Raw genomic sequence first — 25,563 nt, 5'->3', positions numbered from 1 at the left:
ATATACATATATCTTAACATGTAAGAAAAATGTTGTTTTCGAGTTAGCATTATGCGACTATTAACTCAATGAATTGCTTAGTTAAAGCTTTGGTAGATCTCAATTAAAGTTACTTGCTTAGTTAATTGAGTGAAAGTTTTTAAAAGTATTTTATTGGTTATTCTGCTTATGTTTTTGAGCTAGAGCTAGCTAATTACAGCAGTTATGTGGATATGTAAGCTATTTTTAATCATGTTAAGGGCAACTGAGCGAGTTCAGTGAAGAATTTAAAAATAAGTTTATTTTAAGTGTTAAGTTAGACCACTTGCTTCAAAGATTTCTGAAGTAGTCAACAAACTCAGCTCACCCTCATTGTGTCCAAATGTCATGATGAAGCAGGAAAATAAACACACCACAAAACCTGAAACAAAAGCTTTTTAAACTGACCTCCATAGAAAGAATTTTAGCAGTAGTACACACTGTTACTCACAACTGGTTGTAAATATCATATGTCTTAACTAAGCTGCAGTAGCCTCCTGAGCCTTCCCGCGCTTTTTGGCTAGGAGCCTCGCGCTGGTCGCCGCCGCGTGCACGCGCGCGCACGTCTACTCGCGCTGTTTACAACGCGCTTAGCGAGTTTGGTCAGGGAAACCGAGGGAAAAAAACAGAATAAGAAAGCTGATAGTTTGTAAATAAGCCTCATTATCCGGAAACTCCCGCTCTTTCTCTCTCTCTCGCCCCGCGCGCTCGGTTTCTCCGCCTCTGGGGGATTTAACGGCGCGTGCGGTGAGTGAACCGCGGTCACACGGAGGAGCCGCGAGCGAGATTCGGCACAACACCGACTTCTGCCGTTACTCAGCTTCTAACACAGCGCGGTGGTGGACTAAACACACCAGGCGTGCTCTGTATTACTCCCCCCTCTCTCTCTTTCTATCTCTCCTTCTCTTTCTCATCTCTCTCTCTTTCTTCACCCTCCCTCTCCCCTTCTCTGTCTCTCTTTACCTTCTCTCTCTCCCCATCTCCTCTTCTCTACTCTCCCTGCCCTCTTCCTTTTCTGTCTTCTCTCTCTCTCTCTCTCTCTCTCTCTCTCTCTCTCTCTCTCTCTCTCTCTCTCTCTCTCTCTCTCACACTCTCTCTCTTTAACCTCTCTCTATCTTCTACTCCTCTCTCTCTCTCTCTCTGTATCTCTCTCTCTCTCTCTCTGTTTTTGGTGCACTTTTCTGGGAGCTGGAGTTGGATCAGACCCCCGGGAGCTCCTCTACAGCAGCTCTAAAGCAGCAGCAGCAGCAGCAGCTCCGCTCCGGAACCCCCTCTGAAGGAGAGGCTAAAGGCTAAGTGAAAGGCTGAGTCTCCGCCGAGCTCCTGCCCCCCGCCCGCCCGCCCGCCTGAAGCAGCCTGTCCGCCGGGGTGCTCCGCACTTCCAGCACGCTATGAACCGGTCCGCCCTCACTCTGCTCCTCGGGGGTCTCCGCGATTAGGAGTGTTAGTGAATAAACTCGCACCTGAAGCCGTTTGTTTCTGAAGATGAGGAGTGTGAAGGCGGTTTCTGCGCACTTGCGCTGTGGGATTGTCTTCTTCCTGTGGATTATACAGAGCACGACGGTGGTCGACGTGGTCGGGACACACCAGGGCATCCCTCTGTCAGAGTAAGTAGAGCTTTAGAGGAGCTTTAGAGTCTTTGGCTCTGCTGGAAAACTCAAGTGAAGAACGAGAAAGACAGGAAGTAGATCATAAAGTTGTAGCCCACTTGAAAGCAGTGTGGTTCTAAAGGATTGCTGAATGACAGTTTTTCCACATTGTATGCACACAAAATATGGAACCATGCACACAAATTCAAAAACATGAAGCTCATGAGTCAACATCCAAACTCCAAACTGCTAAACTGATTCCACATGTTCTCACTCAAATATCATTCTAAATCATAGCTTTGCAAATCACTATAATCACTCAAATACTTAAATAATAAATATTTTTTTTGTTCCCTCTTAGTATGTGAATTTTCCTTATCATGTTTCTCATTGTGAAAATAGGTGAAAATTACAGTTTTGCAACATTTTACATACAGTAAATATAGCTTACATTTGTGTAGTACTGTAAATGAGGGGGTTCTACACCACAACAAATAAATAAAAACAACAGAAAGCCAACATAATTCCATGGGCTTGTGTGCATTTGAATTTGTACAGCGGCCTCATGAAGTCAAAAACATAACTAAATACTTCTGATAATAGTGCTTTGATTTGATAAAGATCAGAAATGTAACATATTTCCTCATATTTCTTGTATGGATTTGAATTTGTACTGTTTTTTAATTTGTTGGTTGTGTTTTTGTACATGAAGTCAAAAACACAACCAAATACTTCTGATAATAGTGCTTTGAATTTATCTTGTATTTGATGCTCTGCAAGAGATAAGCATATAAATGTGTGTGTGTGATGTTTTGGTGAAAGGAATCAGTTTTGCCAGAGATTTGTGGAGTTTTGACAAAGCAGTTCATAATTTTCAGTTTGTGTTTAGAGTTTTGAGAAACTGAGCCAAGTTTCTAGAAATGCGTTTAAACATTTGGGAAAAACTGTAAAGGTTTGATGAGAAATGAGTTTCAGTCTTGTTCATTACAAGCAAGTAACTATACAAATGTGTGGTGAAAAGCTAGTAAACATTGAGCAGGCATGAATAAAGTACTAGAGAGTTCTGTCTTGTGTAGTTATTATCTTCTTATAAGATCAGCTTAATCGCTTGATCCACTCAATGATGAGCATCTTTATCAAACCTGGTGACAGTGCAGAGCATCTACCACTTTGACTTTAGTGATAATGTGCGTTTACAATGATTCCTAATATTTTACAATTATAACAAGTAACGATGCAGCTCATAAACAATGTATCAGAGTAAAAGTATTAAACTCATCCAGAATATGTAGTGAAGTAGAAGTGTAAGAGAAAAAAGTATAATGCTCCAGTCGATACAGATACAGCATTTTAGTACTTTAGAACTGTAGATAAGTAAAAATAATACTTCAGTAGATTACAGATACAATATTTTAGTACTTAAGTACAGTAGTGAAGTAAAATAATACTCCAGTAGATACAGATACAGCATTTTAGTACTTAAGTACAGTAGTGAAGTAAAAATAATAGTCCAGTAGAAACAGATATAGCATTTTAGTACTTAAGTACAGCAGTGAAGTAAAAATAATACTCCAGTTGATACAGATACAGCATTTTAGTACTTAAGTACAGTAGTGAAGTAAAGATAATACTCCAGTAGATACAGATAAAGTATTTCAGTACTTAAGTGCAGTAGTGTAGTTAAAATAATACTCCAATAGATACAGCATTTTAGTACTTAAGTACAGTAGGAAATAGAGTTGCACGGTGTACCGAAGGTTCGATTCTTTTTCGATACTACGTCATCACAAACGATTCGGTTCTTTAGCGTTCGATGCTTTCGATACTGTATATAGCCCAGTCACTAGCTTCAAATGAGTCAAATTAGTAGGCGCGATTTGATTCAGTTCATAAGAAAACTGATTCACACCGCAGCAGTCGGTGTGGCAGGATTCAGATAAACTTAGTGTTCTGAACAAATGAATCGATTCACGCGCAAGCCAGCAGAGCAGCAGCGAGTGTAGAATGGCGACGGCTAAAATAACAGATGTCTCTCGTCCGCGACTTGTGGACAAAACGGGCGCGAGGAGTGAAGTGTGGGAAAATAGTCTGAGATGTAGGCATCTGTTTTTTATTGATATTTTTATTTTTAAATAAAATAACGAAAACTGAAAGTGAAACTAAACTACTTTATTAGCGCTGTTTTCACTCCCGCAGTTGTACAGCGGGGGGTGTTGTGCCGATTCTGTCCGCGAAGCGGGAGTCGGATTCAGTAGCGGATTCGGCACCTCGCGCTCCGCGGTGTTAGTTGTAAGCGCTCGCGCTAACCGCAAAATACGACAGAAAACACTGAGGGAGCTGCAGACTTATGTGTGGGACTAGAATATGAGCATGAGGAGATCAAAGAGAACCTTTACCTGTAAGTAGCTCACATCAGAACACGCAAATCTCTCTCTCTCTCACTCTCGCTCTCTCACTCTCTCACTCTTTCTCTGTGTCTCTCTCTCGCACGTGAACGCCTCCGCGTTTGACCTGCAGCACTGTGTTTAGCTGTTCTTAAAAATCATTTTAATTAAATAATAGTTCTCTGCTTCTATGTTACAGTGTTATTTAACATAATTCTGATCATATTTCGCTCATTCATTTAGCAGACAAGCACCCTGATCTCTACAAAGAGCTGAGAAGTCGACAGGTTAGTGGAGTTAGTCAAGATACACTCTGTCTGTAGCTTTACTAAAATTTACTAGCGACTGCTAGTAAATCACGTTAACACGGAGAGGAGTGTGCAGGAGTTTTGTTTTGGACCCGTGGTTCGCAAATCTGTGGTCAGGCACGTAGCCTGCTTGATCGTTACACTGAACATGGGCTTATTAAAAACGGTAAACGGTTGATTAATAAAACGGAGCAGTGAGTGTTAAAATGAACATATCATTGTAATGTTCTTCTGTCTCTTTATTTTCCTTATTCAGAACTTAACTTCTGCCCGCCCGTCAGGTTCACATAGTCAGGCTACCATTACCTCTGGTTTTAGTTTTAGTTTTTAGGAAGTGTTTAGATAATTATGTTATAGTTAAGGTTATAATAACGAAACTTGTTTTTTGTACAAATGTTTCATTTTAGAATAAAAACGTTTGCACCGATTGTTCAGTGTTCAATCCAGTTCAGTCAAAAATAAACATTTTATGTTCAGATATTTTTATTGTTTTTTTTTCTTCCAAGTATCGTTTTGGTATCGAGAATCGTGATACTACAGTTGGTATCGGTATCGAAGTCAAAATTTTGGTATCGTGACAACCCTAGTAGGAAAGTATTTCTACTTCCTTATTTTACATCTCTGACTTTAAGTATGCATTCACAGAAACTCTTACTCTTGCCTTAAAGCTACAGTAATTCAAAACAGTAAGAGATTGTTTCTCAGTACCAAAAGTAAAAATAAGTGTCTTCTCTCTTGGATGAATGTTTTTAAACAAATAAGTCTACCTTAAAAGAACAAAAACAGAGGACCCCTATTGAAATGCTATGTACTTGCTAATTTATTATATTAAATTATAGTACAGTAAATTTTCGACATGTAAAATGTACAGTAAAATCGACATGGCTAGTGCATATTATTTACAACACAATAGCTTAAAACTTAAACAACCTCTATGGGCCTGACTGATTTCTTCTGCCATGTGTCAGTAATAAATTTGTAATGAATGCAGAGTAGTTCCCTTATTTCCCATCCTCAAGACACTAACTGAAGCATCCTCAGTTTTCAGCGAGGAGCATGAACACATCCAGGAACTCTAACCATGGTAAATGTGTTGGTAAATGTGTTCTTGAGAATTCGAACGCACATTTGTCAGCAAAACAGACAGAGAACAGACAGAAATTGAGATTCCAGTGAAAATGCAGGAAAATTACAGGTACAGATGTGTCATTCTAGAACTTGATTCCCAATTTAAACACAAAATATTAACTAAAAAATCCCAAAACAAACATTACTGATCAACCCCACCTCCAGATTTATACATTTAACCAGATTTTTTCCTGAGTACTCTATTAAAAGTTATAAAATTAATACAGGTCTATGAAATAACTAGATGTGTCTACCTCAGCCTTTTGTGTTTACTCTACAGACTTTTGATTATTATTGCTCACATATGGGGTGCACAACAATGTCAGAGTGATCAATTGATAATTGATCATGAGTGGACTTGACCATTTTTACCAAATTTGACCAATTCTTCTAAGTCTAAATTAAATGTCATAGATAAGATGTGTACTGTTGTGAAATCAATCAATCAATCAATCAATCAATCAATCAATCAATCAATCAATCAATCAGACACTCAGAGCCTTTGAGTAACTTTATAAAGAGTAGAAGTGATACAAGCATTCGCATGCCAGTTTCTTCAATTGTCTGCTGGCAAGCAAAGAAAACTGGATTACATATGATAAGATGAGGCATGCCTGTTTCCTATAAGGTAGTTTTTATTGTAATTTTACTGCATTAAAGACACAAACAAACTTTCTATGGGTTAAGCTAAGGTCTTGAGTAGGAAACTGTTAAAACAGCCTGTCTGTGATTTGAACCCAAGATGTGTGTGTGTGTGTGTGTGTGTGTGTGTAGCTGGCTGTAGGTGCTGCTGGAGGCTGCTGGATCAGACACACTTTCTCTTACATTCTAAGTGATTCCAGGATCATCTTTTAACAAGCGAATATACTAAGGCATTTATTAAAAATGTTAAGCCAATCAATAATTTTTCCTACATAAAAGGTATTGACTATTGACATCAGCTAACAATTCCCACATTTTTGCATACATTAAAATATTTTAAGTGAGTATAAAATAACAAATAACTAATAATACATAGTATACTTAGATTATTTTAATGGGATTATGATATCAGGGTTTTCTATGACATGCTGCCATATGTTCACCAGACCTGTAATATGAGACCTACCAGAGACATAAACAAACAAGCAGAAACAAGTGCTGTGTCACTAAAATGTTTCTAGTTATTCATGCATTATGCACTCATGTATCTATGAGTGTTAGCTGGTTTTAATGTGCAGTTGTGTAAAGTTATTAATATTTTCTTTCTTTCTTTCTTTCTTTCTTTCTTTCTTTCTTTCTTTCTTTCTTTCTCTGTTTAGTGTTAAGCTGTGGGCTTCAGCATTTGGGGGAGAGATGAAGTCTATAGCAGCTAAGTACTCTGGATCTCAGCTCTTACAGAAGGTAAACATACCACGGTGTTCTACTTATAAAGTATGTATTTTAAAGGATCGTAGAATATGAGATGAAAAAAGAAGACTTTAAGTTAAATTGAAAAACTCAGTCATGACCCCACATCCCGTTTAAACCCTTAAAAATCAGCCAAACTCTCCATATTGGATTAGGCCTCATATGCCAATGTACCAGCCCCAAATCTCACACTCTTGCAGGAAATTTAGCAAGCATATGAAATTCAAATGAGGGGCACTGGGTTAATTGTGCGGAGAAAAAGTACGTAGAGCTTTTTCCCTGGGAAGTGCATCTTTTCTCATCAAAGCAACCAAAATTGCATAATGTATGTGCTCTCTCTGCCTCTCTTACACACATGCAAACCTCTTTCAAGTGCTTAGGCTTTATTTATCTTGTCGCTTATTTAACTCACCTACTCTTAGCACACTCACACCCAGGCACACAACAAACAGCTATTCTGCTTTTACCCGTTCATCATCATCTTTCACTGCTGTGCTGGCACTCCAGACCTCTCTGTCATTGGACGCAGGTGAGAAGAAACAAGGTCAATCAGAGAATATCTGGCAGGATGCACTCTGCAGGCTTGTGACTAAGTGAAATGGGAGAAGGCAGTGAGTTGCAGTGAGCCAGACATTATCATATACAACTAAGCTCTTAGGAATAATGTGAGTGACTTGTGCTGGTGGCATGTTAGTAGTTACTGCTTTTTAGGGATGTATCAAAAGTATTCATATATTTTTGTCTCATTTTACCACCAGTCATTTTTAAATGGCATTTTTGAAGAAGTGCCTCTAAATTTAAATGATTATTGTTAATATTTGAGCCAATTCTTTTGCTTTTGCTGCATGTTTGTATGTGAAACGATATTGGGCAGTACAGTGTGTCAAGTACATACACTTTTCTTGTATCAGCTGTAACATGTCGCTAAACAGCAGTGACCCACTGCAATTTAATCGCAGCCCAACATGCCATAACACTGACTTCACTATGTTTGACAGACAATGTGGTATGCTTTGGATCATGAACCTTTTCTTACTTAAGTTAAGCTTGGTTTAATATGTTTAAATAATCTTGTTCTAGAAATGTGGCAGCATTTTTTGACTGATTTCTAGCAGCCATATCTGACATTTAAGAGTGTCATCAGTGGTTATAGATGTTGACATTGAGAGGTCTACATCTTTATGTTGTGTTCTTGACATGAATAAATGTTGTGAAACTGTCTTTTGTGGTATTCCTGGCTATTTGGTGTTGCTGAGCTCACTATTGCCACAAGTGCATTTCAAATTTTAAAAAACTCAGGGTCACTCCTTAAATAAATAACAGCATTTCAGTTATTATATTTAAATTTAAATTATAACATTTAAACAATGCAATTTAAAGATACTGACAAAAACATGTAAATCATGCCTAAATCAGGGGTATAACTGTACCTGTATTCATACTGAACTGTTATGGAATTATTTTAACTCAAATAGTCATTCATTTATTGTGATCAATGTAAAATGTGCATTGTAATATTGACTTTTTTGGTCATATTGCAAAAAGTACAATACAGGCTGTATTAGCTACCTTAATCGTACCCTACTCTTTATCTAAAACCACACTCTTCTCACTCAAGGTGTTTTCTTTCTTTTTATGATTTTTTACATTGTAAATTTAATATTGAAGACTATATTACAGCTCTACAGGAACTCATGCAGAATTATTCTGTAAACAATAAGTGGTAAACAAACCAAAATATGTTTTATACTTTAGATCAGGGGTGTCTAAACTACTGTCTGCGGGCCATTTGCGGCCCGTTTCTTTTTTTGGAGCGGCCCGCGAGGTATTTCAGAAATAGAATGAAAGTTGGCCCGCTGTTAAGCAGGATTTTATAATATGAGATTCAAAGTTTGAACGCTAGGTGTCAGAAACTGGCCAACGAGTCTAAAAGTGGCGAGAGTGACGTTGTAGCGCAGAAAAACGGGCCAAAGAGTCTAAAAGCGAAGAGGGTGTGCAGTTGTAGCGCAGAAAAAACGGTCCACAGAGTCTAAAAGCGAAGAGGGTGCGCATTTCTAGCGCAGAAAAACGGGCCAAAGAGTCTAAAAGTGGAGAGAGTGTGCAGCTGTTGCGCAGAAAAACAGGCCAAATAGTCTAAAAGTGGAGAGGGTGCGCAGTTTTAGCGCAGAAAAACGGGCCAAAGAGTCTAAAAGCAGAGAGAGTTTTCAGTTGTAGCGCAGAAAAACAGGCCAAAGAGTCTAAAAGTGGAGAGGGTGCGCAGTTTTAGCGCAGGAAAACGGGCCAAAGAGTCTAAAAGCGGAGAGAGTTTTCAGTTGTAGCGCAGAAAAACGGTGCCAAAGAGTCTAAAAGCGGAGAGAGTGCGCAGTTGTAGCGCAGAAAAAGGGCAAAAGAGTCTAAAAACGGAGAGGGTGCACAGATGTAGTGCAGAAAAAGGCAAAAGAGTCTAAAAGTTGCAGTAAGTAAGTAGTTTAATATTAAGAGACATTATGAAATGAAACATCAATTTGAAAAATCTTAGTTTACACAACACTGTCAAAAATAGATAAAGATAGTAAGTCAAGTAAAATGGTGTGTAAATGAAAGTAATCAGGAAAATGTATTATTTAAAGTGGTATATTTCATTATTTGTTTTATTACAGAGTCTTTGGCCCGTGACTTTAAATATATTTCTCCTTCTGGTCCCCAACAAAAAAAGTTTGGACACCCCTGCTTTAGATTTAGATTTAGATTGTCTTTGAGGACAGATCTGCACAGTGTTGTTTTTTAATCACAGTGTCTTTATGAGGGAGAGTCACCTGGAATAGTTTTCTCAGTTTCTGGAGGTGCTGAACAATAGTTGCTGCTTTTCCTTCACGCTGTGAGGCTCCAGCTCATCCCAAATCACCATCTCAGTTTATCAGGTTTAGATCAGGGGCTTCATGTGGAGCACTAACATTTTTTCTACTGTTTACTATGTAATTTTATATGTGTCCCTTAACTGTTTTCATGTCTTTAATATTAATCTACAATGGAGAAAATACAGCTCTGGAAAAATGAAATAAAATAAGAGACCACTTCAGTTTCTGAATCAGTTTTTCTAATTTTGCTATGTATAGGTGTATGCTTGAGTAAAATGAACATTGTTGTTTTATTCTATAAAAACAACAATGTTCAGAAATCAATTTTGGGGGAGAAAACCCTGATTTTGATTAATCACAGTTTTCATGCATCATGGCATGTTCTCCTCCACCAGTCTTACATGCTGCTTTTGGATAACTTTATGCCACTCCTGGGGCAAAAATTCAAGCAGTTCAGCTTTTTTTGATGGCTTGTGCTCGTCCATCTTACATCTTATATTCCAGAGGTTTTCAATTCGGTAAAATCAAAGAAACTTATAATTTTTAAGTGGTCTGTTATTTTTTCCAGAGCAGTACATTTAATTAAAAAATAAATAAAAACTTTGAATGAGAATAAGAGGTTTTTAGGTGAGATAATTTCAAACCTGATACCCAAATCTAACATTAAAATTCTGTTTAATCTAAATCTAAGATAAGATAAATATTTGGAAATATTTTGGAGCGTTTATCTTTTAAAATCTAAATCCATGTTCAAGCTCTGCAATATAGAGTGTAGCGCAGAGTGTTAAAAAGACAGGGGAGAGATAAAAATGAATGCAAGAGATAGAGAGTGGTGTGAACTTGTTCCCTGGGTGGAGAGCAGATGGATCCAGTGTGTCTCTGATTGTGACTGTGATCCCAACAAATCATGAATGCTACGGAATTTACCACCACAGTGAGGTAATCGTTCTTCATGTTCTTATTAACTGCATGGTCGGAGAGTTATACAGATTCAATAGACCGAGGCCACACTGATTGCGATTTTGCACTCTGCTGCTTTTAGATGTTTATTTGTAAACACGATGCAGTTATATTGACCACTGTGGTCTTTAGATATTATTTTTTATTTGCTGTGATTTTACACCAAAGCTTTGATTGCATGTTCAAACCCTCAGATCCACTCTGTGCTTATATTCATCCCTCTCTCTCTCTCTCTCTCTCTCTCTCTCTCTCTCGATCACCACATGCCTGCCCTCCCTCTGATAACACTAAACCCTACCTCAGCAGGCCTGAGATTGCTACTATCCACTCCTCTTCTGCACTCACACCCTCTCTTTTTCCCTTCCCTCTACCCCTCATCTCTTTGTTCCTGGTGCCCAGGTGCAGATGCAGTCATGTTGTGGATGTGTCCTCCACTCTGTGTGCAGCTAGGCTTTTCCTTTACACACAAAAAGAGGATTTAGCCTGCCATCCCTTCCCCACCCCAGTGTAGTGGGGTACTGTGAGGATATACTAGGCAGGAAATGCAATTTTCAAACCTCGCTTCTGCAAATTACACATGCTATTCTTTTCGTATTAGCTTGATTTGCTCCCTCTATATGCAAATCACATCAAAAAGGAAGTCATGCTGCGTGTCTTCCGTTTTGTGAGTTAAAGTTGTGAATGGAAAATAAAAAGAGTCTTTCTTTAAAAGAATTCTGTGTGTTTGTGCTGTTAATGGCTGCATTGAGATATTTGCAATATGTCAGGGCCAGACAGGAATGAGACTGGTGCAGATACAATAAAATAACTTTTATTAAAGTTATAGAGTAGACAGGGGTAGTTAACAGAAACAGGGTCAGTACCAAAAATGCACAGTGTAGAGAAACCATACCATAACCGGAGGACAGTCCAGAGTTCATACACGGGTAGGCAGTATCACAGGGTAGGCAAAAATCCAGAGTACAATAAACAGTCCAGGTCATACACGGTAATCCAACACAAGGGAGCAGGCAAAAATCAAAGTCGGTAGAAAACAAAAACAGGATCATACACGGAAAATAGCAAGGGCAAGAGAAACGCTTTGTATTGTAGGATTTACCAAACAGATACTCGGCGAGGTGTGAGCGTGAGCATGGTCCTTAAATACACTGAGTAATCAGTACTCGGGACTTCCTGGTGGCGTCATGTGACGTGTCATGTGATCGGGAGTGTGTGTTGTGTCATGGAGTGGTGCGTTCTGGGTATTGTAGTTGTTACTGTGAGAATCGCAGATAGAGCTGGATGTGGGAGACACAGACGTGCTTTCAGCACCAGACATGACAGTACCCTCCCCCTGAGGAACCGGAGCGGAGGCAGAACGGGGCCGACCCCGGCGACGACCACCCGGCGGACAGGGAGTACCGGCGGGAGGTGCAGGTGTCGGAGCGGAGGTGCCAGACAGACGGGGCTCACCAGAGCGAGAAACCCGACGAGTTGGAGCAGAGGAGGTCGGAGGACGCTTGGGACGTCCACGGGGCCTAGGAGCAGGCTTACCAGGAAAACGAGCATGAAACTCCACGAGCAAGGCAGGGTCCAGCACGTCTTTGGCAGCCACCCAACAACGCTCCTCCGGACCATACCCCTCCCAATCGATAAGGTATTGGAGCACACCCCCACGTCTGCGTGAATCCAGCACCTCCCGGACAGCATACGTGGACGACCCCTCCCCCTCCACAGCCGCGGGTGGAACATCAGCCGGTGCAGCGTCAGCGAGCGGACCCGGGACCATAGGCTTGAGGAGAGATACATGAAAAGAATTATTAATACGATACTGAGGGGGTAACTCCACCTTGTAAGTAACTTCATTAATACGTGACAAAATCTTAAGAGGACCAATAAACTTAGGCAGGAGTTTTCTACAACTACCCTCAAACCTAAAGTCCCGGGTAGAAAGCCACACCCGATCTCCTGGTTGGTAGTCAGGGCTGTCACCACGGTGCTTGTCAGCACGCTCCTTGTACACACGCAGTACCTCAGAGACTTTACGATGCGTGTCTTCCCACACCTGCTCACTGCGCTTCATCCATTCATCCACAGCCGGCACATCAGTGGACACCGCTGTCCAGGGAGCTAGGGGAGGCTGAAAACCCAGAACACACTGAAAGGGGGTGAGGCCAGAGGTAGTATTAACTAAGGAGTTTTGTGCAATTTCAGCCCAAACGAGGTATTGTGACCAATCAGTGGGATGTTTGAAGCAGTATGTGCGGAGGAATTTCCCGAGTTCCTGATTAACCCTCTCACATTGACCATTACATGTAGGGTGGAAACCAGAAGTGAGACTGACATGTACACCGAGATGTTCAAAAAATGCCTTCCACACACGAGAGGTAAATTGAGGACCACGGTCAGACAAAATATCTTCGGGGATACCAAAGTGTCTAAATACATGCATATAAATAGCTTGAGCAGTTTGGAAGGCAGTAGGCAGAGCTGGGAATGGAATAAATTTAACCCCTCTAGAGAAACGATCAACAACAGTGAGAACTGTAGTATAACCCTCAGATACAGGCAGATCAGTGACAAAATCAACAGCAATATGCGACCAAGGTCTCTCAGGTACAGGGAGAGGTAGTAGCTTACCGGCTGGAAGGGTTTTAGGCGTTTTACATTGCGCACAAACAGAGCAGGAGGTAACGAATGAGTGAACATCAGCACGCATAGAATTCCACCAGTAACGGGCAGAGAGTAATTGTAACGTGCGTGTGACACCAGGATGACCAGAGGTTAAAGCGGAATGAGCCCAGGTGATGAGCCTGTCTCGAAACTGGACGGGTACGAACGTTTTACCCTGAGGACAGTCCTCAGAATCGGGCTGATTAGCGTTACTTTGGCGAATCTGATCGTCTAACTCCCATTGAATGGCTGCGATCTGAACAGAGGGAGGAAGAATGCGTTCAGCCTCCTGGGGCTGGGATGCGCTGTCCACAGTGCTGTAAACCCTGGACAGCGCATCAGCTTTAGTATTACGGTTTCCCGGACGGAACGAGATTGAGAAGTTAAATCGAGAGAAAAAAAGAGACCAACGTGCTTGTCTCGGATTAAGTCGTTTAGCCGTGCGGAGGTATTCCAAATTCTTGTGATCAGTATACACAGTAAACGGATGAACGGACCCCTCCAGCCAGTGACGCCATTCTTCTAGAGCTAATTTCACAGCAAGAAGTTCCCTATCCCCTATCCCATAGTTACGCTCCGCAGGGGACAGCTTGCGTGAGAAGAAGGCTACAGGAAACAATTTGGGTGGCGACCCACTACGCTGAGAGAGAACCGCACCAACACCCGATTCGGAAGCGTCCACTTCCACTACGAAGGGAAACTCGGGATTAGGATGCCTAAGTACAGGGGCTGAAATGAACGCAGCTTTCAGCTCACAGAAAGCGCGATCCGCTTCGGTTGACCATTTCAAGATTTTAGCAGCCCCCTTAGTGAGGGCAGTAAGGGGCGCAGCAATGGAGCTAAAGTTACGGATGAACCGCCTATAAAAATTAGCGAAGCCAAGGAATCGCTGGAGTTCTTTAATGGTCTGGGGCACAGGCCAACTAGTAACGGCAGTTACTTTGTCATCGTCCATAAGGACACCCGAGGAACTGATAACGTAGCCGAGAAATGTGACCCTTTGAGTATGGAACTCACATTTCTCGGCTTTGGCAAACAGACTATGTTCTCTCAGGCGTTGGAGAACTTGACGGACATGCTGAATGTGTGTGGGGAGATCTGGTGAATAGATAAGGATATCGTCTATAAAAAGGACAACAGAATGATTAATGAGGTCGCGAAATATGTCATTCATAAACGACTGGAATATAGCTGGGGCGTTAGCGAGACCGTAGCTCATGACCAGGTATTCATAGTGGCCGTTGGTGGTGGAAAACGCCGTTTTCCATTCGTCACCTTCCCTGATGCGAATGAGATTATAAGCGCTACGGAGATCGAGCTTGGTGAAGTACACGGCATTACGTAATTGTTCAAGAGCTGCTGGGATTAACGGGAGCGGGTAAGCGAACTTTTTAGTAATGTCGTTTAAGCCTCTGTAATCTATGCAGGGTCTCAAACCCCCATCCTTCTTCTTCACGAAGAAGAAACCGGAGCCAACAGGGGATTTGGATGGGCGAATGAAACCCTGCGCAAGAGCTTCACTAACATACTCCTCCATAGCCTTCTCCTCATCACGAGACAATGGGTACACACGAGCTTTGGGCAGTACAGAACCCTCTAGTAAATCAATAGAGCAATCATAGGGGCGATGCGGAGGTAACTCGGTAGCTTTAGCTTTACTAAACACATCAGAAAAGTCATAGTACTCGGAGGGAATAGCAGGGGTATCTACAGAATTAGGGCTTTCAACAGAGGTAGATTGTAAAGAGAGTGAATTTAAAGATAAACAGTTCTCACGGCAGAAAGGAGACCAGGCAGTGATGTCTCCCAGGCTCCATGAAATGACGGGGTCGTGTGTCTTTAGCCATGGCGCTCCCAAAACCAGGGGATGTTCTGTGCATGGGAGCACATAGAGAGAGAGCTGTTCCACATGTAGAGCGCTGGCTTGAAGGGTGAGAGGAAGAGTCTGCAGGGTCACAGGTTTGGAGCGTACAGTCTTTCCATCGATGGCATGGATGGAGATCGACTTGGGGAGAACTTTCGTGGGTATGGTGTGCTCCTCCACCAGGTCCAGGCTGATAAAGTTCCCCTCCGACCCAGAATCTACAAGCGCTGAGACACAAAACACATCCGTTGGAGTGGTAATAATAACAGGCAACATGAAACATTTTTCTTTAAGTTCAGAAACAGGGGTACATACCACGTTAGCGCGTGGAGTACTCTCCACGCGCTGTCCCAGAGCAGACGCTTGAGCAGAATTGGGCCGGAGTTCACAGTTAGCCCTCAGATGACCTGAACCACCACAATAGAGGCACAGGTGAAGGAGCATGCGACGCTGCCTCTCAGCGACGGGTAATCTGGATCGTGTGATATCCATGGGTTCAGAGATGGGTGCAGGCGCAAATTCCGGAACTGGATTCCCGGACTGGAGTAGTGCAGGGCGAACCACAGGCGTGTGGCTAACAGCTTTGGGCTTACGGGAAAGGAGCTGATCCATACGGATAGACAGAGTGATCAGCTGATCCAGGGTGAGTGAATCGTCCTTGCATGCAAGTTCTCTTTGAATCTCGGGGTTAAGTCCGTGTCGAAACATGGAGATGAGAGCAGGATCGTTCCAACCGCTGCTAGCGGCTAACGTACGGAACTCCAGAGCAAAGGCTGCCACAGATAGTTTACCTTGCTTCAAGGTAATCAGAAGCTCTCCACTAGATTGCCCATAGCGTGTATGATCAAAAACGCTGCGAAAAATAGACAAAAAAGTGTCGTAGCTGGATTCAGAAATGTTCTCCCAAATAGCTGTAGCCCAGTCCAAAGCCTTGCCAGACAACCGAGAAATTATAAACCCGATTTTAGCTTTATCAGAAGCAGGAGGTGAGTTGCTAAAAAACACGGAGCACTGGAGCAGAAACCCATTACACTTCTCAGTGTTACCGTCATAGACTTCGGGTTTACACACAGCGAAAAAGGGAGTAGTGGTTTCGTTAGGGCTGGCTACAGGACTAACCACTGGGCTAGGGTTCTGGGTGGATAAACCCCGGAGATGACTTATAATCTCGGCTAGCTGCTGCTGTTGGTTAACCTGGTGGCGTGCTAGCTCGTCAACAGCTTGGGTCACACCAGCGAGCGTTTGCTGGTGCTGACCTAAAAGCCGACCCTGGTTAGCCAAACCAGACTTAATAGACTCTGTATCCGCAGTCTCTGTCATTACGGCCGAGTATCTTGTCAGGGCCAGACAGGAATGAGACTGGTGCAGATACAATAAAATAACTTTTATTAAAGTTATAGAGTAGACAGGGGTAGTTAACAGAAACAGGGTCAGTACCAAAAATGCACAGTGTAGAGAAACCATACCATAACCGGAGGACAGTCCAGAGTTCATACACGGGTAGGCAGTATCACAGGGTAGGCAAAAATCCAGAGTACAATAAACAGTCCAGGTCATACACGGTAATCCAACACAAGGGAGCAGGCAAAAATCAAAGTCGGTAGAAAACAAAAACAGGATCATACACGGAAAATAGCAAGGGCAAGAGAAACGCTTTGTATTGTAGGATTTACCAAACAGATACTCGGCGAGGTGTGAGCGTGAGCATGGTCCTTAAATACACTGAGTAATCAGTACTCGGGACTTCCTGGTGGCGTCATGTGACGTGTCATGTGATCGGGAGTGTGTGTTGTGTCATGGAGTGGTGCGTTCTGGGTATTGTAGTTGTTACTGTGAGAATCGCAGATAGAGCTGGATGTGGGAGACACAGACGTGCTTTCAGCACCAGACATGACACAATAATTAATTTAGATAAATATAGAAAAAAGATTTAATATTCCACATCCATTTCCTTCCATTTATGAGTTCTCCTACGCATTAGTATGCAAGTAATTGACGTGGGTTTCTGAAATTAAATGCCTTAGCCTTTATTGATATTAACTTTGATTAATGCTGATTTTAAAGATAGAGCTGGGAATAATACATTTTTGAAACATACAAGGTTAAATTTAATCACTACTTTAGTATTTCTCATACATATTTATTAGCGTGCAGAAATGCTTTCCTCTATTGCTAATGCAATTACGAGTGTAAAAGCAGATATTAAAACAACAGAGCGGTGTAATTTTGGCACACAGCGAGACAGAAATTAACATCCAAAAGTGTTTCCTCATGCAGCGTATATGCTGACATATTTGTACTGAAGTTAATTACAGAACAGTGGTGATTGTTGAGTCCGTGGATGAAAAAAATAAACAAAGTGTAAGCTTAGCACAGTACGCAGTTGGAAGTGAATATAGCTCTAGACTGTTACGCTGTGTTTGAATATCACCGCTGCGCTAAATTGCTAGCAGTCAGAGAGCTGTCTGATAGTGAAGTGGAGATTAGCATACGTGAGTGTCTTTGAATTAGCCATTAGTTGAATCTCCCAGGCATTGCTTTTCACATTGCCAGCAAATGGACTGCCCTGCCTCTCCCTTTAACTTGGCTAGACAATCCGGTTTGAGCCAGAACGCTGTTTCTCTAATGTGTGTTTGGTTTTACCTCTTATATTATCACTTGTTGCGAAAAGGTTTACTTGTGTTGAGATTGAGGGCCCTGTTTTAGTAATCTATTGTGCATCGGCCAATTGCAAATTTCGCAGCTGCATTTAGGGCGTCTCACTGTGAAATATCCCTTGTGCAGCTTTAAATGTGCAAAAGGCATGAACTATTTATCTTAATTAATCATGGTGATGTTTTTGAGTGTAATGTAAAAATAAATCAATCAGCATTTTACTTACATTTTACTCTACATTCCCTTTAAGAGCCAGGTGCCCTTTGGCACGTCGATACCTTAGCAGTGCAGCGCTTTTGTGCGTCTCAGCAGAGGATATTGACCTAAGCGCTCACTGTGCACTGTGAAAATGCGGCAGCAGCTCATTTAAGGGAACAGCAATGTTATTTTATTCTTTAATCGGTTTATTGTTGAGTTAAAAGTTTGTGCTCTGCGTTGCGTCTGTGTGCGTTTTTAACGAGCGGGGGAGTACACAGCGCGCTGGCTGCACCTATAGGTATGGACTCTGATGACTGACTGTTGTCTAGGTTCATATTAGTCAGTGGCGTACTGTTAGGATAGAAACACACCAGAAATTTATCTGAACACACCTCACTTGCAGACCACCACGCTGTGTAGATTTATTCCTAAACTCTGATGCTATTTTAACAGTGCGGGTACAAGGCAGAGTGTAAGACAGGGTGTAAGATAGCCTAAAGCATCACAGCACGTCTTGCGCTGTATGTACAAGAGGGACCTTACTGTTTTATTGCTCGAAGAATGCCAAAATAGACATAGATTGTTTTGGTTAGTGGCCAAATTTGACTACCTCAAAATTGCATTAAATAATGGATAAATAGGCTAACAACATATAATTATATGGCTAATTACACTGCAAATTATGAAAAATAATTACCAACTTAATATAGCTACATGTATTTCTGTTCAAAAGGTGTCCATCCAAAAATAATATGTGAGAATCATGACATCGGTTCTAACGTGTCTTCTTTAGTATTCCTCCTGTTTCCTGTCTCCTAAATCAAATTAATTTAATTGTATTTGTATATTACTTTTTTACTACTGACATTGTCACAAAGCAGCTTTACAGGAATCCTGATTCATCCTTTACTTAAGAGAATTAGCAGAATCTCTGGCCAAGACTCTCTTTATCCCACTCTCACTGACTGTAGCTCTCGCACGCCGCTGTCCCGTCCTGCCTCGACTGAAACATGAGCACCACTGTATCGAAATCTCTCACATTTCAAGGTTGAATCAGCTCAGGTCAGATCTGCCTCAGGGACAGGGAGGAGGTGGAGGGCAGAGTGTGTGCATCATGTGAGTGTATGTGTGTGTGTGTAGGACTGCTTGTGTGTATATGAACCACGGAAGAAACAGGAGACAGCCTGATCAATATACTTCCATTTTCAGCCTGTTATGCAAATATCTGTGCCTCAGAGATACTGAGGCTTGATGGCATGTGGAGTTTGCTGAGTGAATTTCACTATCCATGCATCCAAATGCCCAGTAAATTTGTTTCAGTGCAAAAAAAAACTATAACAGCCTTTTCCCAAGCACATTTCCATGTGTTTTGGCTGCATACCTTTCTCATACGATTACATGATCGTACACTTCAGATTCCTCAAGCTGTTTTGTGTACACATGCCAACCAGGCAGGTGATCAGGAAATAAACTGTTGGTGAGGAGGAGACTCCTCTCTGCCAAGCACTTCAGAAGCATTCGGTGAAATTTGAGGAGTGAAATTTATAATTTATTTATTTAAATAGATTTTCGCACAATTCAAAACTCACAAAAAGTAAATAGAATAACATACAGTGCAGGTAGAGGCAAACAAACTGATATAGGCTTATAAAGAACCTCTTTTTTCCCCATTTTCTCCCAATTTAGCTTGGCCAATGATTGACCCACCCTTTCAGCTGCTACTCAGCTATGTATCCCCCATCACTAGTGATGCCGCAACACGAGGAGGGTAAAGACTAGCACATGTGTGTCCTCTGACTCTGCCCTTTTTTCAAACTGCAGCATTGCCAAGTAGCATCACAGCGCACTCTGAGAAAAGCACAGCAACTAGGTTCTGATACACCAGCTCACAGACTCCTTGTGCTGATCTACATCACCCTAGGAGTAATGTGGGGAGAGCGCACCATCTACCCAACCAGAGAGAGCAAGGTCAATTGTGCTTTCTCAGGATTCTGGCAGCTGATGGCAAGCTGCATGACTGGGATACGAACCAGTGACCTCCCAATCATAGTGGCAGCGTTTTAGACCGCTGGACCATTCGGTACAAATTCTGGGATACAGCCCTAAGTTCCGTATTACAGAATTCTTGCCTTATAAACAGCCCTGGTAGCGAATGGAAGCTCAGGAGCAGCTTTCATGTAAGTGATATTGTGTAAAAGTACATTTTTAGTAAGAATATTATATTTTCTTGTGTAGGTAATACATGTACCTCAAATGTTGAGCGTTTTACTGACCACCTATAAAAATCTCCTAGTCATAAAATAGACTAGGTATGTATTTGTTAATAAATGAAAATTCAGAAGCATTTTTCGGGAAATTTGACACATCAGGTGTGTTTGTGTGTGTGTAGGTATTTCTGGTCAAGTGCCCTCAGAGCAGCGAGAGCCCAGGCTGTTTTGACATTAATCACATCTATAAGAGCAAGAGAGTCTGAAGTGTAGCTCGCTCTCTGGCTCTGTTGTGCTTCTTCGCATAGAACTTTAATTTCATGTATCATTGAACTCAGCTCATGAAAGGCTTCTGATGGCTTTGTGCTTTGTGTAATGTAACTGCTTGCTATTCCCTCTCTGTGTCTGTAGGGCCTTTTTAAAACGGAAAAGCCTTCTTCTATATGGACATCTCAGACATGATATGAAAACGTATGTAGATGGAAGAGGCAGAAGATACTTTTATACCCACACACACACACACACACACACACACACACACAAGCATATGCACACTCCACTTTAAAAAGACATCTTGATTGTGGTTTGTATGCTGGAGAATTTCTTGCTCTCCCATGGTGAGATTGCAGCAGTCCAGCATCCTGCTGTGAATGTTATCCTGCCCAGAGCTCTTGGAGGTAGAGAGGAAAATAGAGAAAGAGAATGAGAGTGTGGAGGAGAGAAAGAGAGAGAGAGAAAAGGCAGTAGAATAAAAGAGAGAGAGACAGAGAGAGAGAAAGAAAGTAAGGATAATTTGAGTTCTTAGACACTCAGTGATGTAGAAATAGAAGTGGTGGGGAGTGCTTGTCAGAAGTGAAGATGAAGTGCAGAAGAATTCATCTCAGAAATTGTCTTCTGTTCCCTTAGGTGTACACCTTTAGTGTACACATATATCAGTGCACAAAAAAATTGGGGATAAAATATTCTAATACAACGATGATGCTGATGATTACATCCACAGTTCATCCTAAATAATTGGATGTAGCTTTATCATTCCAGAGAACACAGTTCCTCCACTGCTTCAAAGCTCAATGCTTCTGGGGAGCTTTGTACACCTCTAGCCCACAGCTGGCATAAAGAGGCAAAAATTTTAAGTTTACTGTCTCCAGAAAGTCCTATTCTCTTGTCAGTACTAGGGCTGGGTGATTTAACCCTAAAATCTGAAACAAAACACAGTCTAAACCAGATAAACAGTAGACGAAAAATAAGGGTAAAAAAACAGCAAGCAAACACCAAGCTAAACAAGCAAAATGACAACACAAAACACAAAGTAAAATAGGTCATACACTGAAATAGACAAACAATAAAATAATGCTCAATATGCAGCTGAAACAACAGGAGGAATACTTTACCATAGGTTAAACAAACAGTCAGAAATATATACACTGCTTAACAGCTGAACAGAATCAGAACTCAGGTGAGGCTGATCTACCAATCAGTTGCTCATTGGCTGGCTGAGACACATGACTAAAAAGTGCATTCTGAGAGTTTGAGTTTAAGTCTTTTTCTTAAGAAGTAGCTTACCAACACTGTTATAGTGACAAAAGTAACAAAATGAGAAAAATGGAACAAAAATAAAGTAATGTAAACACAAACATCTATAACATGTTGTGCCTATGCAAACTGCAAACAATTAAAAGCTCAGTAAAAAGCAATAAAAATACAAAATAAACTACTTTCAGGATTGTTGTTATATCACCATATATTATATAATTTTATTATTGTGGTGATATTATCATGTATGGTATGATATATGATATAACACACCCCTGGTCAGTACTTCGCTACAGCACATTCATTTATTTTTTTTAAGAAATATATTTTATTATTATTTGGTTATTTGCATAGTACACAAAAGGGTTAGAGAAAACATATAAGAAAAAATGGTCCCGTGCCAGACTTCATCAATCTTGAACTGACTGAAATTTAGCTTACATACAGATTCTAACGGGTAAAATACTAAACACTAACTAATGTAATGTTTCAGTCTTTTATATTTATAAAAAACTGATTTTTTTTCAGGTCATCTAATGTAGGTCATTGGGATGCTTTGAGTACTGGCGGTGGTACCATACCACAGTTTGAGAACCAATGCATTAAAACTAAAAGTATTTTCTGCCCAATGCTGCTAAGCCTAGAATAACCACGATAGACTCCATTCCTCTGGAGCACCAACATGATTTTAAAGCTGTTATTAGTCACACTTCGATACATCACATCACCTTACCAAGAGGCATGCTGGCCAGTTTTTAACATCACTTACAGAATAACTCATCAGTTATTATTCAGTTATGGATATTTCCTAACCAAACCCTTAGGTAATACTTTATACTTGTACTGCTATCCCGTGGCGTTTGAGGTCAGTGTAAAAGGAAAAAAAGGAAAATTCTATATGCTTAATTCTCTGGTGAAAATGTAGAGCTGTAAACACATGCACGCATGTTTTGGTTTTGTTCAAGTTGTCCAAGTTGGGTGTTTATTGGAATTTAACTGTTTTTAACTTTTTTTAGCGGTGTTTGAGCAGCTGATCCAGCATTCCCTTATAGCAGCAATATTTGGGGTGACCCCTAATGAGCTTTGTGTGGAAAAATCTGGCTTAAAGGTGGTAGATTTTGTTATACGAGTATATTAGTAGCAAGAGGCTTGTATTACTCAAGTAGAATGAAAAAAACATTTCTGCTTTTAAAAAATTGGGTGAATGACATAATGCAATTTTTGGTTTTAGAAAAAAAAGTAAACACTTCATTGTATTTCATTGTATCTGGCAAACTGGACTACAGAAAATATGGATTAAGTATATTAGTCAGCTGATTATTAGTTCACTACAGTTTCTGCATTACAGTTAATAGATAAATAAGGGAGTTAACACTGTAGTTCACTGCATACTAACTTACAGACTGTAAAAGCGGGAAAACTCCACACAACAGAAGAGTGAAAAACAATTGGAGAAAGATATGAGGACATACACGTCAATCTTACTGTGTATAAATAAGCATGTGTGTGTGGTACATATGCTCCTGTTAAATAGTTTTCAGATGCTACACAGAAGGTTTAGTTTGGTCAATGGTGGTACATGGTGTAAAAAGTTTAAGAACCACTGATTTAATGTACACCTCTTTGTCATATATAAGTATAAATGGCATGTTATGATGAAATGTTTGAAATAGCTTCGTGCATTCATTAGTAATGTGCTCCCAGTATCTGCATCTGACCATTTTTCTGCCTTTCTCTGAGCCTATGTCACGCTGCCAATGAGTTCTTTTGTTCCGCACGAAGTTTAGTGAATGCCGCCCAGAATTTTCCTCCTCTGCAGCCCTGCTGCACTGCACGAAAAAAAAGCCTGTTATTGCTGTTAATCTATGTCTATGATGAATTGCCAGTTGAACACCACTGGTTGCTGCTGACAGGCTCTTCATAACCGATTTACACTTCATATTCTCTGTGACTGCACTTTATTCTGCTTTCACTAGAGAGGGCTGACAAGGTTAGCACACAGCTAATAGGATATTGGTCTGCTTCAGTGCAGGTTACAAAAAAAATTCAAACTAGTTCCTCTACAGAAGGAGTCATGTAAAATTAACTCCCTCATATTTCAGATGAGAAAAGGTGAAAAATATGACAAAAATATGAAAATCAGTCCACAGAGTTTCTTGACAGGCTTCTTGACAAGCCTATCTACTGTAATACTGACTTGTATTTAAAGATGTACATGTATCTTGATTACCCTATTTTAAACACTGCATTAAAATAAAGAAATAATTCAGATTAACCAAATTAATTTGAATTGCGACTTAAATTAGCTGAATGTGTTCAGTGGAAGGGGGTTCCACAAACATTTGTGCAGTGTATAGTGTATTCTTTAAAGTAAATATATTATTGTAATTGTTGTTTTTTTTTTACTTTTGAGTGAAATATATTAGTCAAATGAGAAAATCAAAGCAGCCTTACCAGACTGGATGTTACCAGCAGGGTGCTGCCAGGGGGGCAGAGAGAGGGGGTATGGTTAAGGACAGGGGCAATGGGTACCATTACTGATTGTTCAACCCATTCAGCTGCTACTCAGTTTTATATCCCCATTACTGGTGATGCCACAACACAAGGAGGGTGAAGACTAGCACATGCCTCCTCTGACACATGTGAAGTCAGACTCCGCCTCTTTTCAAACTGCTGCTGATGCAGCATTGCTGAGTAGCATTACATGGCACTCTGAGGAAAGCGCGGCGACTCGGTTCTGATACAACAGCTCACAGGTGCCTTGTGCTAATCAACATCCCCATTTGGAGTGAAGAGGGGAAAGAGTGCCATCTAACCACCCAGAGAGAGCAAGGCCAGTTATGCTCTTCCAGGGCTCCAGCAGCTGATGGCAAGCTGCATGAACAGGATTCGGTCCAGCGATCTCCCGATCAGTGTGGCAGCACGTTAGACCGCTGGACCACTTCAGCGTGCCAGATGCAAATTTTTCATTTGTGTGATTTGGTTGTTTAATTTCACAGCTGACTGCATTTCAAAGTCCAAAATGGTACAAAAACATTGTGTTTTTTAATTGTGAGTGTTACCACATTTTATGTGTGCTGTACGCTGCTGAAAACAGAATATGACGCTTTTCCAAAGAAATGAATGACTTCTATTCTTTTCCCCTCTCGCCTGTTGTCGTTCTTTTGTCTGTGACAGTTTAACCAGGTGCATTCGCCAAGCCCTCTTCACTGTGGCAACTCGCTGGCAAATCGATTCCATCGTGCTCTGGTCACGGACCATTACCTCCACTTCTCTCGCCCGCCTACCTGGAGGAATTCTCATTCGCTGCCATTTGTGTATCTCTGAGTGCCAGTCTGAATCCTTCTCTAAGGAAATGGTGGAAAATATCCAAATTGCAGCTGAGCTTAGCTTAGAATGCTTTTCCCTATAGAGAATTGGATTATTTAGACTGTTATCCCTGTATTGTGTCACTGTTGTAGCGTGCTTTTCACAGATCAAGCGTTATTTTTTCTTCGTGTCAGCTTGGAAATTAAAGTGTGACTTGTCTCAGGGGCTGATGCACAATTGGTTTTTGGGAACCCTGCATTCAAGTGAAATTTAGATGGTGTTTTCCATTATAAACTCATTCATTAGAAGCATCATCATAGGCATTGAATAGTTTTGGCCTATGTTTTTGGAACTTTTAACAAAAACAAAACTTAATGAAGGAGGTAAAATATAGATTCATTGTACAGTTTGTCACATTTATTACTTTCATGTACAGCTCTGAAAAAAATAAGATTTTGCTATTTATAGGTACATGTTTGAGTAAAATAAACATTGTTGTTTTATTCTATAAACTACTGACAACATTTTTCAA

General features: G+C 40.9%; 1 protein-coding gene across 1 annotated transcript in view; it reads left to right on the top strand.

Annotated features, from left to right (window-relative positions):
- Positions 1-1,148: 1,148 nt before the first annotated feature.
- cacna2d3a (calcium channel, voltage-dependent, alpha 2/delta subunit 3a) overlaps positions 1,149-25,563 on the top strand; it is a 413,801-nt gene continuing 389,386 nt past the window's right edge. The window contains exons 1-2 of the mRNA XM_049485574.1: positions 1,149-1,625; positions 6,729-6,810. Of these exons, the coding sequence (XP_049341531.1) occupies positions 1,504-1,625; positions 6,729-6,810 (204 nt within the window). The 5' untranslated portion in view covers positions 1,149-1,503. The remainder of the gene's footprint in view (positions 1,626-6,728; positions 6,811-25,563) is intronic.

Source organism: Astyanax mexicanus, chromosome 12 (assembly GCF_023375975.1).
Source record: "Astyanax mexicanus isolate ESR-SI-001 chromosome 12, AstMex3_surface, whole genome shotgun sequence".
NCBI lineage: Eukaryota > Metazoa > Chordata > Actinopteri > Characiformes > Acestrorhamphidae > Astyanax > Astyanax mexicanus.
The sequence above is the reverse complement of the archived record's forward strand: the minus strand, read 5'-3'. Positions and strand labels throughout refer to the sequence as shown.